General features: G+C 42.2%; 1 protein-coding gene across 6 annotated transcripts in view; it reads left to right on the top strand.

Annotated features, from left to right (window-relative positions):
- The first annotated feature begins 15,580 nt into the window (after positions 1-15,580).
- GABRA4 (gamma-aminobutyric acid type A receptor subunit alpha4) overlaps positions 15,581-16,951 on the top strand; it is a 48,525-nt gene continuing 47,154 nt past the window's right edge. The window contains exons 1-2 of one of the 6 annotated variants that reach the window (XM_064652905.1): positions 15,581-15,835; positions 15,946-16,064. In XM_064652905.1, the coding sequence (XP_064508975.1) occupies positions 15,753-15,835; positions 15,946-16,064 (202 nt within the window). In that variant the 5' untranslated portion in view covers positions 15,581-15,752. Of the gene's footprint in view, positions 15,836-15,945; positions 16,065-16,951 lie in introns of those variants that run through there. The other 5 variants (XM_064652901.1, XM_064652900.1, XM_064652902.1 and 2 more) reach the window with 5 other exon arrangements.

Here is a 16,951-nt window from a genome sequence, read left to right on the forward strand (position 1 = left end):
GCAACAATTCCCGACGGCGGGGCGCATGCGCCGAGCGCCGCGGCCCCGGGGGCGCCCCCTGCCCCCCTGGGCCGGGCCGGGCCGGCCCCGCCGCAACAGGTGCCGCGGGAGCGCTGAGGGCGGCGAAGCCCCGGGGCTGGCGGGACACGCCGGCACTGAGAGCTCCGGGCTGCTGTGAGCGAGGGGCAGCCACTGCCGGTGCGCCCCTCTCAGCCAGCTGGAGCGGGGGCTTCCCGTCAAGAGACCGTGAATAATTGCTGAGGGCACCTCTGTGTGAAAACGCACAGCGATGGGGTGTTAGCCATAACGCGAAAGGGAAATGGCAAATTCGAAAGACATGGCGCGTTTCGGTGCAGGTAGCGCTCTGTCCCGCTGCGGAGGCTGGAGGTCGCGCCCGCCCCTCGGAGCGCTCGCCGCTCCCGCAGCGCGCCCGTGGCGGAGCTGCCCCGCAGCGGCGCCCGCCGTGCCCCGAGCGGGAGGTCGTCTCAGATTTTTAGTTGTGATTTTACAACCAAAGTAATTGATCTTGCGTTTAGAACGAGGTTGGTTGGTTGGTTGATTGACTGATTGATTTTAAGACTCTTGGAATGGATGCTCTAATGTAAGCTCACCTCTCGTGAGCAATATTACACGGTGACTGATCGGAGCCCTGTGAACCTGTGAACAATTTATGGCTTTGCCGGTTCCGTGCCGCTCTGTTTCACTGCACTGTAGCTCAGCAGAAATAACATTCATCCCTTTAGGATTCAACCCACTTCACCTGTGTGCTACACATCCTGCGTGTGGTGACCTTGGGATACGTACTGGATGCTTTTGAGGCTACTACAGCGTCATGCAGACCTGTTTCTGAGAAATGGCAGACTTTTGGTGACACTTTTTGTCACTGAAATATGCCAAATATCGAAAATGCAGGAATATTGACTATAAATAGTTTGTGACACACATACTAGTGATAATTTTGAACATTTTAACAATGCATTTTTCTGTGCAAATTTGTTGCTCTTGGAGAAGGACCACAACACCCTTTTATTTTTTTGATGTTTTATAACAGTATAATAAAGATTTTCAATTTTCTTTGAAAAGTATTACATATATTTCTTTTCCTCCTAGTTCAGTAGTTAGTTACTGCAAAATGTGACCTCCCAGCTCAACTTGATCGTACCTTAGCATTGCTATTTGGAAAGAGTTTTGTTCAATTACAATTGGTGTGGCTTGCATAGAGCACTTAAAAAAGAAATCCTGCCATAGATGTCTATCACAAAGTAAATTTATTCAGAGTTGTATCACACACGGCCATAATAAAGTTCCCTGGTTCATCTGAAGCACTGAATTAGGATTTTCCATGGGACTATAGAGTCAATTTCAGCTCTTATGATCTTTTCTTATGGTTATTTTCTCATATTTGTATTCAATAAGCTCTTTTCTTGAAACCTTTGCTAATGATAGTGCCAAATTCCTTTCCCAATAATTTCTACTGTAGTTTAGTATATATAGGGTCTGTGAAATAGACACACAACTTGTGAATAAGATTTTTAAAAAATATTTTCTGGTCTGTGTTAGTGGAGGCAGACCTTTTAGGTGGGAAATAGTTTCATATTTGTTAAACGTATATAAGCACTAGTAAACTAAAACAATTGAAATCCACTAGTTCTAACATATTAGCCCTGTCTTCAGTTTATTGAAGACCTTTTTTGCAATGCTGATTTAAATTTGGAACCAAAAAGTGCACACAGTACAAAGATAATGTCCTGCTCAGACAGTGTCGGCTAATTTAAAAAAATGCAACATCACTGAAAAAAATGGAATTTCTTCCTGTGTCCCACTGGATAAGATCTGTAGGCAGGAAGACCACAAGTTTTAATGAAACTAGGGGAGGAAAAATGCAAAAGTAGTGGCTATGCAATCTCTCTCTAGTGATACTTTGTGCCTTCTTAAATGTAGAATGAAGGTAGGTATATCTTTGTGCTTATACTCAAAAAAGTAAAGGCGAGCTGTGTGCCTCACACTGTGCACTTTGTATGTGGAGATGATGATTGAAAACGTTAATATTCATAATACTGACAAGTTTTGCGTCATTGCAAATAGGGACTTGCAGACCCAGGATATTCCTAATATGTGTCCAACTGGAATTGTAGTTTTTCAGTCAGTGGAAAAAACTATTGCGGCAACAGGTACACCAGGCACAGGCCAGAAGCAGGACTGGTATGAAGTGTGAAAGCATCATTAATTAGGAAAACTTTATTACAGTATGACAGCATGCACAGAAAACAGATCAGGAAACCAAACTCAGGATCTTTAGATTATTCCTTGTCAGATATCTGTACCCCAGTGGTTGCTTGGCTGCGTGGATTTTCATACTGCATACGCAGCTAGAAGCATAATGAGAATTAGAATGCGTATACATTTTTTTCTTACTTGGCATTGAGCAGGTGACATTTGTCAGTAACTATACCAATAAGATATATTCAAATTTTAGATCAAATTTGGAAAAATTAAGCTAAATGGTTGGGTTTGAAAACTATGAAATGAAACCTAGGAACTGTGAAATGACTACCTGTGGAAGTAAAAAAAAACCCCTGTTAAAATTTATACTTTAAGAGGCAGGTAATGAAATAGGTCATTTATTTAATCTGCTTAATGCTATTGTAATTTTATACCTACAGTAATTCCTTTAGTCAGATAGAGCTTGTGAGCCATCTTCTCAAATGACAGAAACCTGCAAGCTGGAGATACTTTTAGTGTGCTTTGGGAATTTCAGTGCAGCAGCAAAGCTGTGGAAGCGATTGAGAAGAGCTGAGGAGTGACACATTGATCCTGAGCTTTATCCTGGGATCTATAGACACTGTGATGCTGCCCCACACGGAGGAGAGCACCTCAGGCTCTCACCCATTTCCCTTTCCTTTAGGTATCACAGTAAGCTTCCACACTCTTGCCCTTCTCTCAGGAAAAAAAAAAGGTACATATTGTCATTGTGCCCCCCCCTTTTTTTTTAATATACTGTAAGGATTAATTAAGATCTTCCTAGAGCAGGGTCTACCCTCTTTTAAGAGCCTATAAAATACTTAGGACAGTTCTTTTAAGAAATTAATAATAAATATCAAAACTGTGAATCAAAGATTCTCACCTTTAATAGTCAAAGTCAGAAGAGAATATATAAGAGCTAAAGGATTTTGTCCTGCAATATCTATAGCCAGAATAATTAAGTAAGTCTGATCATGTCAGAGAAACATCCTTACCACTCATTTGAAACCCCTTTTTAGATTTCCCATCCTGGTGTCTACACCAACATCCAACATCCTTTCTTAACATTACAAAATTTGCTTCCTCTCAAGGTGGTGAGCCCAGCACTGCATTCCTAATAACAGAAAACCCTACAGCAGTACATTTCCTTTGCCCTCCCTCCTCACTACCTATGGGAAGCAACCCTGCTGACCTGAGTCCTCCATCCCACATGCAAGAGACTCAGAAGCTCCTTCTCCCTCTGATTCTGGCTCAAGAAAAAGAGCAGAGGCTAAAGATTGAGGTCTTTGTGCCAGTTGCTATAGAGATTATCAAAAGAGACAATCCTCGCTTCAGAGAACAAACCATCCAGGATAAGTTAGGAAGACATGCCACAAGTGTTCAGACAGACATGAACAAGGTGAAGGCAGCAGTCAGTCTATATGCATTTGTATAGTTTAGTGGCCTCAGTGGACATATTAACTACAAGGAGCCAGTCACCTTAAGTACTGCTGGAAAACAGAAAGCAGTTGTAGGCAGTGCTGTAGAGGCTGGTTTTAAGGAGGTATTCAAAGAACAGAGACATAAGAAGTGTGATATTGTTATGATTTCTCTTAAAGGTATTTCAGGTACTTCCTTTTATACAGTTCCTAAAAAGTGATGTTTGTCAGTGGTGGCAACATGTCAGAAGCAGGATATAAAGAGTTAACACCTGATGTATTATCCTGTAGAAACTGAGCACACATCTACCTTTCCATTACAATTAGCTCCCTTGATTTTAACAGGCTGATGCATGCTGTGGCAAGGTGCTTATACATTTGTATGATTGAGAACTTTGCTTCTATGCTTTTCAGGCCTGTTAATGTCTTCATTTGTACAGGGTGGGTTTGGGGTTTTTTGCATAAGAAATTAAACACTGGTAAGTGGAATGGCTCAGAATTTATTTTTCTGATAAATAGAGTTAATTTTCTCCAGCTTTGCCTTTTCATTGTTCTCTGAAGCAGCTCACTGCAAATCCCTATTTAAATTGTCAAGTTTTATGAGTAGTATTCTCATACTTAGAAGTATTTTACCACACTGAGCCACTAGAATGCAATGTGTCTCTTTGTCCCATTTCAGTGATGTGATGCACTCACTGCATACACTTGTAAATCTGAGTCATGTAAATAAGAGCCTAGCTTATTTGCTTCTAGCAATAAACAGACAGAATGGCTGAATTCAGTCACACATGCAACTTTTCTGGGGATATCTTCACATAAATGTGAATATAGATCAAAGCATTCCTTCATCAGGAAGAACAAAGAAAATACTTAATCAAAATGAAAATTTCTTTCAGAAAAGATACATTTTTGCATTATTTACTCCCAAGAATTTTAGAATTAAAAGATACTCCTGAACAATCTGGTCTGTCTTTGAGGTTAGTGCATCTCAGAGCAGGAACTGAACTTGGCTCTGCAGTTGAGCAGGCTACATAACTTCCCTTTCCAATTTTGAGTATTTTATGATCTTGTTATTACAAAGGCTGGTAACATCACTTTCTGCCCCTGATTATAGTTTACAATTCTTCCATGGAAACTGCAGTTCCAGTTCCTTTGTTAATCTCCAATAGCTCCTGCTTATTTCGTATGTTACACTGGTGAGAAGATCGAAGGTCCTAAGTAGTTTTTCCTCAAACTAGTTTTACAGTAGAAGTTTGGGGGTTTTAACTGAAGCCTGATTTGTGATGAAAACTGCTGCTGAACATGGGCCTTTTCCATTGGCTATCACTTCCAGTTTTAAAATTAAATCTGCTCAAAACTATGCTTAGTGCACTGAAGACCCAGCCTCCAAATCACATACTCCTCAAACAGCCAAGTTCAGTAAGAAAGGAAACAGATATTTTGGTTGAGATTTTATAGTACTTGTTTTCTGAGAAGTTGTGCCTATATATGGTAAATCCCTAAAAAGTAAAAACTAGAACAGAGCCAAGAATGGTAATCACAAATAGAAACAGTTCTTTATCCTCTTGCTGTTGCACTTGCCTCATGAAAAGTAGGCATTTTGTATTTCCACTGATTATCAAGGTTGTCTGCTGCCTCCAAGGATGAAGGTGACAATAAGGAAAATTTGCATTGTGTTTCAAGAATATGTCTACAAAATAATTCACCTCTCACATTTAAAAGTGATTATTATGAAAAGAGCAAAATATAACAATAAAACCTGCCAGACTGCAAACTTACAGGCTGTTTTCTTTGATGATGACAAACTCCCCTGGAATTCTTTTCAGTAGATTTACAGCCATGAAAATGACAGCATTAGATATGTATCACCATGCATAGTCATACCTAGGAGAAAACAAAGTGGGCATGATTTAACAAATGCAATAGTCCTACACAACAGCTGCTTGCACACTCCTTTCTTGTCTCAGGAGCATATTTGAAGAGTGAGATAGATGCTTCTTGCTTGTTGAAATAGAGAGCACATGTGAATCTCTTCAGCTGGGAGTCACTTCATCAACAGGGAGGTGTAAGACAACAAGAAATTTTACTTATCTCTTTAAACGATGCAGGGGTGAGGGTCTAAAATCCATGATTTATATATGTCATGTGGGCTGGAAGCAGTCACTGGAAGTGGTCCATAAACTGAGAAATGGATTGCACCCTGTCATTTGTGCTGTTTTTAGCTAGTTGAAAAAAACCTTAAAATAAAGGCTAAAATAAGTGCAAAGACATAAATTTGAAGAAAAAAGAAACTGAACACAAAGAAAGAGAACTGGCAAAGATGTTCCTCAGCCAGATCACAGAACTGGGATGCTAGTATTTTTTTTAGCCCCTGTTAGTATCTCTTCACACAGCAGTGGTGGGCACAGGGGTGCTTGCATGGATAACTGCTCTGAGAAGAGGTCTTCAAAAAGGACAGATGAACAACAGGGAGTATTGGTTTATTCACTGTTCATGCATTTTGGAAAAGACTGAGCTCTTTGTGGCTGCCTTCCAACCTACCTCAGAGAGTAAAACCATCCTGACTTCTCTTTTAGGGCAATCAGCAGAATCTTAAAGCTCGGGAAGCAGTAAAGGGTGAGATAAGGGGTAGAGGAGCATCCCCTTGTTTCCTTGGGTTTCCCTAGAGCAGCATCAAGCATTTGTGTGATGTCAACAATACTATCTTCAGTTAGTTTTTAATACCATCTTGGGACAAAAGTGAAAGAGATTGAATGAAGATTTTGTTTTGTGGACAGAAGAGGCCAAAAGAAGAAATATCAAGAATATAATAATTTTATAATTTTGAAACATTTCTCTCTCATCTTTTCCTACTGTAAGGGATGATTTTGGCATCCTTTATCTGAGTTAGCTTCTCATATTCTCAACCTTTCTGTTGTGTCTTCCTTCGTCTTGCTAAGTGTCTCCTTAAGTGACTTGTTCTTTGATTCACTCCTCCTTTCAACTACTACATTAATGCCTAATGTTTACTGCAGCTTCTGGACATTATCAAGGTTTTAATTTCAGCAAATCTGCAAAATGTGTTTCAGTGTTGTCTCTGTGTTAGAGCAATCTGAGATGCCAGCCCACAGGAATTGCAGACAAGTCAAATTCCTTTTCACCCCAGTTTGAGAAACGCAAAATATCACCTGCCTATAGTCAGATAGGGAACTGAGAAATCAGAAAATTTGTATAACAGGATAAAAACAACAGTAATGAGGCTATAAGAAACAAAAGTATTATAAATATAGAGAAAACCACAACACTGTAGTAAATTAGGAACTCAGAGTGAAAAATGCTTTCTGGTTCTGATCCAGAATTGCCAGGGTGGTAGGTTTTTTCTTTACTTCAATGAGTTTTGGAATAGGATCTATATGACCCCAGTATCTAAATCATACATAAGTCAGGGTAGATTTGTACTTCTTTGTTTTAGAAAGGCAAAAGATCATATCTTTCTCTGGAGTAATAAGACAGGAATGGCACTGATGGTTTTCTGTGAGATAAGAGAGAGTGCTTGTGTCATCCGTTCTCTTAAAATCATTCATCTTGTGAAGTCTGCATCCTGGAACTGTGTATTTGTCTCTGTAAAATATTCAACTTCCTTTTTGTCCCCTGTATTTTCCACCCACGTTTTCACCATCAGCAGTGGAAGTCTTCATTTCTCATGTCTAAGTGGGCTAAGAGGTCAGGGAGGTGACAGTGGAGGCCTTCTCATGTAGACAGGGTATTTCTCAGACAGCGTTAATCTCATGTACTCTGATTTCTGTGTCCAGCAGAGAAATATTTGGAAAGCTGATTATGTATTAAACATCTACAATGAGACACAAAGTCGACAAAATGTCTAAACTACAGAGAACATGACTATTGGTTAAATACTGACCTATTTGATACTTAGTATTTATATGCTTTACATTTTTAAGTCACTGTGTGCATTTAACTAATTAATACCTTCAAATTTCCCTGCAACATATGTAAGTCTTTTCTAAAATTTAAAGAAGAGGAAATTCAGACATAGAGGTTTGAGGATTGAAATTTTAAATGCAGATTTGGGTATTTGGCCTCCACAAGATCTGTGTCACTCTTACATACAAATTCATGCACTTAGAATTAGCTACACTTGTTGAGAAGATTTGCCCTAAATGACTTATCCAAGGCCACAGAAATCAGTGGCAGAACTGGGAAAGGATCTGAAGAGTGCATCTTTAAAAGTAAAAAGAAACTGAGGTATAAAACTATTTATATTTTTTAGTGCATTATGCTTTGTAAATTTTATAATTACAACAATGATTTTTTTTTCACGCTATTCTTGAAAAATTCGATATAGAACATAAGAGACACAAAATGCTGCAGCTGCACTGGATCAACCCTGTAGTGTATACAGACTAGCGCACTCTGTGACTGTGGCCAAGAGCTTATATTTGTAGTTACAAACTACTTAGAGTGGACTTGTCACTGTGCGTTAATTATCTGTTGATCCATAGACTTTAGTAAAAGCAAAAGGGTATTGGTACTTCATCAGTCATCTTTCACTGGGTATAAGAGCAAACTACAATACTCCAAGGATAAGAAATACTCCAGAAAGATTGAAAAGGGTGAGAATCAGCTCAGAGGCCCTGGATCTACCTCATCTAACTTTGAGGCTCACCGTGCTTTGAGAAGTTTGGACTATGACTTCTAAATGTCACTTCCAAGCTGAACCACACTGCAAAGTTTCCCTTTGATGAAATCATCATGTGGGAAGGGGAAGAGACTTTCTAATGGATACCACTGTAAGATACCTCTCTGGGTGAGTAGTGAAGATCTGGGAATTAGTTTTGGACAATGGCTAAAAAAGACCTTATCCTGCGAAATTATCTCAGCGGCCATTGCTTTCAGTGGGAGGGAACAGCACACTGTTTCCCAAACAGTTCTCAGATCCCTGAAAATGATATTCAGGTATGCCTTAAATTACTTGATGAAATGCTGAAGTACCACCAGATGCTTCTTAATTTTCTGTTTTCCACCTACTCATCTAGTCAGTGTTTTCTGGGCTTGATGCCTTTGTATGAATGCCTATAAGACAAAACCAGCCCCCTTGTGCTGCCCACTGCTGCCACAGTGTCCTTTCTTTTCTGGTGATGATATGAAAATTTCCCTCAGTAACTTTTTGAGATGTGAGTAATGCCACTCCATGCAACCACCAGATGGTAATGAAGAGCAGACTGGTTGTGTGTCTTCTTCAGACTAAGTGTATTATAATAATAGCAAATTTTTTTTTTGCAATCAGAGCTTACAGTTCTAAACACCAATTTGTTTGGCTGTTTACAGACCTCTGGGCCAGTCTGCTTGGAAGCTCTATTTGCATAAACCCCCCAATCATTCTGTTTGCTTTTATACTAAAATATGTTAAAGGGAATATTCTCTACCTCATGGACAAATGCTGAAATTCTTATTTAGAATAAAAATACGATCATTATAAGGAGGGTTTTGACTACATTTGGTGTACCACTAAACAAGCTATCTCTTGTAAGAAGGTAGATGCAGAACACCTTTAAGTGACTGTGTGCCTTGCTCCTTCTGCAGCCATAATATTTCTCCAAATGTCATAAAATATGTACCTCTTCCAACGTAGAAAGGAAGGTCTCTGTTACTGTGTGTACTTGACAACAGCAAAGAGAGCAGCGTTGAGAATTGAACCAAACCAAAGCCAACTGTCTCTTCTTGAACATCATTGTCAATGAAGAGGTGGTGTTGAACATGGCTCACCAACCCCCCAGCATAACAACATGGGGGAAGAGCAGCATAAACAGAGCTTATTAAGTACTGCTAGCCCCAGACTTTTGAGAATCAGAAGTAAGCCCCACAGGGCTCACGAGATTCAGAAGTCTCAGTTTTACTTACCTGCCTGCAGGATTTGGGGTTCTTTATGCAGTACCTTGTAAAACACCTAGGTCAAATTTTCAGGGTTTTTTCCCCCGTTGTACAATCCAAAGACTTTGCAACTCTTTCCTCTCCCTCTTTTAAAGAAAACTAAGGTTCCTCCTGCCTTTGAGAGACCTGGGCAAGCCAAGCACCAGGAAGGCTGGGAGAAAATCACTAGAGCTGTTGCCAGTGGCTTCAGTGTGAGTCAGAGGCCAGACTTATGGCCTCCATGGCATATTTAACTCATTCCTCAGGCATCTGCCTCATATACTTCTGGGATTAATAGACACGTAATGACTGGGAACGTGAAGCTTTCCAGGGAGGCAGCTTGTTGGTTCTTCTGCTCTATTGTTCCCTCTGGGAGCAGTTGTTAGCAGCAGGATGCAGTGGTCTTAAAAGCATGTGGCAGAGCAGGAGGCTCTGCCTGAAAGCAGCAAACTGAAGGAGACTGCAAATGGGAGCACCCAGCCTTCCTCCTCTCTCCTTCTGAGTCATAGCAGCCCCCACAAGCTCGCCCTGCCTCAGCCCCCTGCCCCTCTCTGCCCTGCCTATCACTTCTGAATGCTGCAGAAGGTTTGCAACTGTTGCTCGGGGCAACCAAAAATTTTGACACATTTTGCAATACACGTGGCAGCCCTGACAGGGGAAGGCAGTGTACAGGGCAGTGGCTTCTCAGATTCCCCCCCATAACCTTGGCTGCCTTCGCCTCAATGAAACAAAGACAGCCTTGTACTGCTTTTAGAAAAATCTGTATTTCCTCCCTGCATGAAGAGGTCTTCTTATCTTATTTTTCTGGGGATGGCCATTTAGAGACAGAGGTCAGGAGACCTGCTTGATTCCCTACTTTGTCACTGCAGATGTGACTGTGACTTGACCTGAGGGCTCCTGCTGCAGACGGGCATGGGTCAGTGATATGAGTGTGTGTGCTGGGGAAGTGTCAGGGTCAGATGAGAAAGAAGAGATGGAGGCATATGAATCCTCTAGTGTTTTCTTGTTGACAACACCTTTTTGCCCCACATTGCAGCTCCTGCAGTGAGTGCTTCCACAAACACATTTCCATTGCAGTGTAAAGGTCTTAAATATGAAGCTCACAGTTTACCTCCTTAAAGATCAATGTGTCAACCACTAGAATCCACATAAATCCTCTTACAATCAGTAATAGCAATATATACATGTGTCTGTGTGTATATAAATATATATATATATATTTGGTACTCAAAGGATTTTCTAGTCTTATTCCAAGCAATCAAGGACATGTGTGTTAAAATAACCATGGTTCTGTAGAACAGTCTTGTAAATACCATATGTCAGAGGAAAAAATACACGGCTAAATGCATGTCAGCATCAGTTTCTGCAGTTTCGTAGGAGTTCTGGCCATGGAAGTGAAGCAAAGCTGGGCCAGCTGAAGATTCAGTTTTACACAGAGCTTATGCTGTGCTTTGAAAAGACAGATCAGGTGGTGATTGGAGAACTGACCTGGGTCACAGCAGACTGGAATTAAGCTCTTGTTCTGCTGCAAATTTTTTATATGGGAAGCAGTTCCATTTCATACGTGGTGTTGCATTGCCACTTAAGTTTTTTACATCTCTGTTCCCAGCAAAACAGAAATAATAGTACTTTATTGTGTCCACTTCCTACTTCGTCTTATCTATCGAGACTAAGTTCTTGAGAGAAGGAAGTACGTAGGTGAAAACTTTACAATCAGATACTGAAGTAAGAACCTGGAAACAAAACTACTATAACTACAGCAGAAAGGGAAACCTGGCCTGGAAGAAGAACCAGAAAGAACTTAAGCATCTGTCTTACTGTTTCCAGAGCAGAACTTAAGTTGCAATTGATATGCCCCAAATCCACACTCCTTAAACATAAGCGCATTATTAGAGGTGCAATCAAGGTCCACAGTGTCCTGGTATCCCCACTGATGGAAAACTCTTCCCTGAACAGGTAGTGCAGGCTACCCTGAACTCCAGATCAAAGTCTTGAAAAACCCAAGGACAGGTGTTTTTTTTGTAGATTTCCATGATCTCTTTAATCAGTGGGGATCAGTGGAGGGGAGTGAAAGACCCTTTAGTTAGCTGTACAGAAAAGGTATCCATACCTTTTCTTGGTCATCTACCAAAAATGGGATTGGGGTATGCATTTTCCAAAGAATGGAAACTTAACCCCTGATTTTAAAAAAGGATGTATGGGAAGACAAGTCGTTTGATCAAGACCGTAAGAAATTCTATTGATATGGGTAGAAACTGTAAAAAATCCAAGAAATCAATGACTTAGCTATTTAGGTAAAGAAACATTGAGATGCTTGGCAGTGATCCCAGTTTTATCTTCTCTTTTCTAAAAGTTAGAGGCTTTTAAATATGCAACATATAGCTGGGTATTAAAGATTTTCACAGTCTTTTTCATATAGGCTTTCAAATCTTTAGAGATTTGATGCCAGAAGTAAATCATATCAAAATCAGCTGAATAATGAAATCTGCTGGGGAAAAGAATGTAACCTAAAATTTACCCATATAGCCTGTAGTGTTGATAGAGCCTATAGTTTACAAAAGGGAAAAAAAATCCAAATGAAAAAAATCCAAAGCTGGAAAGGTTAGATAATGTCTTCCACAAGAAAAGAACAAACTTCCTTTCTATTTCCACTTAATCTGATGGTAAAATAGAAATGGGAATAGTGATTAAAAAATTTCTGCTTCTCTGTGTGTTGTGACAAATAAAAAATGATTAAGCTATACTTGAAGATCCATAACTCTGGATAAAACTGCTTTTGAGGCTTGGCCAGATTGTCTGTTTCATCAAAAATCATTAGTAGGATACATCAGCATAGGGACAGTAACAAAAAAAATAAAAAATCTATTTAAGAAATTCAAGTGCTTTCTGAGCATATGGAGCCTGGCAAAAATAGTCCCTTCTTACAATAGTCCCCGATGGGTGAGATTTCTTCAGAGAAATCTTGGAATAATTGTGGTAAAAGCTGGAGAAGCTGGGAAAATGCTGAATTCAGCAAACACTTTCAGAGACCATCAATCCAGCCTGTGACCACTATATCCTTCTTGGAGTCACCAAGTTCTTTTAGAGAGATGGTATAACCCAGATATTCTGTGAAGAGATCAAAGACCATTTGAAGCAGTATTTTTCAAATCAGCACACATCTGCTGGAGACAAGCACCTTGGGAGTTTGTGTGTCTATACTACAAATACACTGCAAAAAATCTAGAATAGCTCTTAAGTTATAATTCAAAAAATATTGAAATTAACCAGAGCAATGCATATATCAGAAATAATAAACAAATATTCAGAGGTGATGTATCTGGCTTACAAGACTGTTTACTGTTCTTTTTAACTGGTTTATCTTTTCTTCAAGCCTAGTTTTGTAAAAGCTTCAGCAATCTACAAATGACACAGTTTTTCAGATATCAAGGACAATGATCTCTGGTTTTAGTATTAGTCTTATGGAGTTCTTGATAGTTATTGCTGGATTTAAGGGAGATGTTAACCACTGATAAATTTGAGAAATGTTAGAATTAATTTTCTAGATTTAGAGAAAGTGATTTTTTATTTAGTTTTAGCACTTGTAGGTGCTAAATAACATGGCACCTGGATCCTACACCAATACAACCTGAGGCAGGCTGGGTGTGACAAAAGGGCGCTATGTTTACATTTTCTTAGAAAAAGCAACATGAACATCTTCTTAAAAGCCTTGAGTACTTCTTGCCCTGGCATGGCATGTCCACAAATCTTGTAACCTGATGTTACCTTTACTGTATGTTACTTTGGTTACTTTACTGAAGTATCTGTACTGAAGAGGCAAAAGGTATTAATAATATCATTCTTTGTTCTAAAGAATTTAGAAATCATTCAAAGACCAGCTCAGCTCCTAGATTTGATGAAAGGAGGTAATGGAGTGAGTTTCTTTGATTTCTGCCTGTAGCAGACCTATTGACTCCAGGTATGGATTTGAGAGGGGGTTGTGTGATAGCATTTCTCATGACATTCATGTGGTGAGATCATTACTAGTGAATAACAACTTGACTTTTCCATTTCAGTTTGCACAGGTGTCTATACATATGTGGAAGGTAATAAAACAGTCTAAACACAAGGGGGCCTGCGGCTCTGCCAGGGTCTTATTTGCTTTCTTCCTCAGCAGCTGCCAGAAGTGACTGTTTTAGAGCCATGTTTTGCTCCGTGTCTGTGACTAGCCACCAGGATTCTGCCCAGTTCTCCATTACCATCTATTACCCTTGCTTTAATTTTTGAGTTTGGCTTCTGCCAGCAAAATTTTACTGAGATGTCTCTAGATGAGATAACCTCACTTAGAAATACTTCCAGTATTCTGGAACAAGGGATTACTTTTTGTTGCAAGGGAGAAAACTAGAGACTTTCTTTCCTGGAGGCCCGTTCTAAGTATCCTCTTGGCATAGGCCATGCTAGAGCGGAAGATTGGTCCAGGAAAACAAGTCACAACACTTTTTAGAAAATCAAAAGTGGCTGATTAACCCAGACAAATTTATCTGACTCCAGTGAAATCAGACTCCTGAAGAGCTGTGCATCCATCCTTCTGTTGTTCCTGACCAGTTTGCTAATGAAGCCAGGGCAGTGGACTCTGGCTGTCATGCTGGTTTTCACCTGTATGTGGAGTTAAATGGGTTGCTCCCAGAGCCTCATTACAGGAGCTGAAGTGACCTTGGTGTGACATCCTACCGTCTGCATTGTCCAGGCTTGTAAATACTGCACAGAATGTGCATGTTGTCCATAGCCAGGCTGCCCCACTCTGGGAGGTTTTAGCAGAACATTTGTCATGCCAGTAAGGCAGTCAGAACAGGATCCAGTAAGGCAGTCAGAACAGGATCCTGTAAGGCAGTGAGGAGATGAAGATACTGTCAGAATCTCAGGAAGCAGACTAGTAATCTGCAGAGGCCTAAATAGGGCTTTTAAAATTGGAAGCAGAACCGACTGCCTAGACTGAGTTTTTTGAAAGATAAACAGCGTCAGCAAGCTAAATGGATTTCAAGCACAGCTTTAATTGTTTTTTCAAACGAATCAGCAAAGGGCACCCTAGCTGGAACAAGCTCTGAAGTACAATCAGGAAGATTTCAAGTGTACAGTAGTTTTGAAGATAGTCAGGCATTTCAGTGCTGGAAGATACTGTAGCAAGTAATGAATAAAACCTTTTTATGTCAGTACTGTAGTCTTTGAGTCAATTACAATACCTGCCCTAAAGTGTCCCTGCACGATGAACTTCACCATCCTCATTAAAACTGACATGCACACTGATTTCCAAACCTAAATAATTGTCTCTGCAGCACAATTGATCAGAAAAACAAGTTTTTTATTGCCAATACCTATTGTGTGGAGAACATCCCCCATTTTCCTCCTTTCCCCCTTTCTTCCCCACTCCACCCAACCATCTCAATAGCCTGTGACAGACTACCAACACTTCTGAGTGGATTTTACTGTAATTCTTGCAGAATCCCTTAGACCTTGCATAATGGAAATTTTTTGGGTCACCAAATCTTGTTTCCTAATTATAGGAATGATAAGAAAAGAAAAAAGAAAAAAACCGAGATATAATATAAAAACACTCACTTATTCTGGCATTTTTTGCTTTTAGAAACCTGGGATAACCCACTCGCTCCCATTTGGTTTGCAAAGGTGTGCTCTGTTTTAACCTTGAAGTCAGAGCTCCTTTTCCCCTCCTGTTCTCCTTCCCCGGCTCCTCTCCCATCTGCTCCAACATCCCCCTCGCCGGGGAATTAATCACCCCCTCCCGCCCCCGCTCTCAGTTTTGTTCCCCCCTCCGGGAGCAGAGGCGATCGGGACGAACGAAGACTTCGGCACCGCGATCACCCCCGCGATCACCCCCGCGACGCCCCCATCCACCCTCCGCCCCGCACGGCAGCGGGCGGGCTGCGGGCCCCGGCCGGGAGGGGAGCGCGGGGCGGAGCGCGGGGCCGCGGGCGGGGCGGGAGTGGGCGCGGCGGGAGCGGTGCCTGTTGCCCCGAGAGAGTTAACGGTGCGGGGAAAGTCGCTCCTCCGCCCGTGCCGGGCGCCTGGCAACCGGGGCGCCGCGCATGTGGGACCGCCGGGGGCCGCCGCCCCCCCGCCGGGCCCCGCGCCCCCCTCCCCGCCCCGGACGAGGCGCTTAACGTGCCCAGGCGTGAAGTATGGCATGCAAAGATGGTTTCTGCCAAGGAGCCAGCCATCGCCATGTCCTCGGGTCTCTCCATCGCCCTCCTGCACTGCCTGTGCCTGGCGACGTGGTGAGTACCCCGGCGGCGGCGCCGGGGGGCCCCGGGCGGCCGGTCCCGGTGCCGCTGTCCCCCGCGGGCTCCCGGCGGCTCCGCTCACCCGCTCCCTCTTTGCCTCGCAGTCTCACCGGGCCGCCCGGGCAGAGCAAAAAAGAGGAGAAATTGTGGCCGGAGAATTTCACCAGTATCCTGAACAGCCTCCTGGATGGCTATGACAACCGGCTGCGACCGGGATTCGGGGGTACGGTGGCGGCGCGGTGACGGCGGCGGGCAGGGGGTCGCTGGGCAGGGGCGGGGGACGCAGCGGTCACCCCTCGTCCGACCCGTTACTGACCGAAAACGTGGGGGTGTGTCCCCACTCCCCGCCCCGGGGTTTGAGCTCTCCGGGAAGGGCCGGCAGCGAGGCAGCTCCTGGCCCCGAAAGCGCCGGGGGTGCTGCGCAGTCCCGGCTGTGGGGGCCCCGCTGGGGCGGTCCCGGGCTCATCCCCCGCTTCGCTTCTCTGCCCACATCCCGGGCTCGGGCTGCTGCGCTGGAGGGAAAATAAACCCTGAAGGCAGTGTGCGTTGGCTTCATGGGGATGGAGGGTCCTGTCTAACATCCAGATTCTTCTTCTTCTTGACAGTTTTTGACCTGTAAATGCCGCGGTCGGGTCCTAATAGAAACAAGTGTACTTTTAACCAGCTTAAGAGGTTAGGTCTTTGATGGGTTCTGTTCCAGTAGTTAGGGAAAACCAGAGCTCAGGTGCCTGAGCACACCGGTTTTTTACCACAGTTGCTGAAATTCCAGCTTTGGTTTAGAAGTGGTAGACTTAATTGCTGTATAGGAATTAGATGTGGAGGAGTTTCAAATTTGCCTTCACCTATGCTCTGCATGTGGGGGTTTGGGGCCTCTGATACCCCAAGCTGCTAAGATGCAGTTTTGTGATGCTGAAGAGGCAGCCAGACTTGCTGTTCTTTATTGATTTTAATGTTTCTGTGTAGGGACTTGGAACCAAAAATCATTAAAATCCAGGCAAAATAAAAAAATATTTTGTAATCTGAAATGAAGATATTAAAACCGTAAATTTAAAAGTAGGAAAAAAAAGATTTATGAAGAAATGCTACAGCCCTTCTTATAATGCACAAATC

This window comes from Pseudopipra pipra, chromosome 4, assembly GCF_036250125.1.
Source record: "Pseudopipra pipra isolate bDixPip1 chromosome 4, bDixPip1.hap1, whole genome shotgun sequence".
NCBI lineage: Eukaryota > Metazoa > Chordata > Aves > Passeriformes > Pipridae > Pseudopipra > Pseudopipra pipra.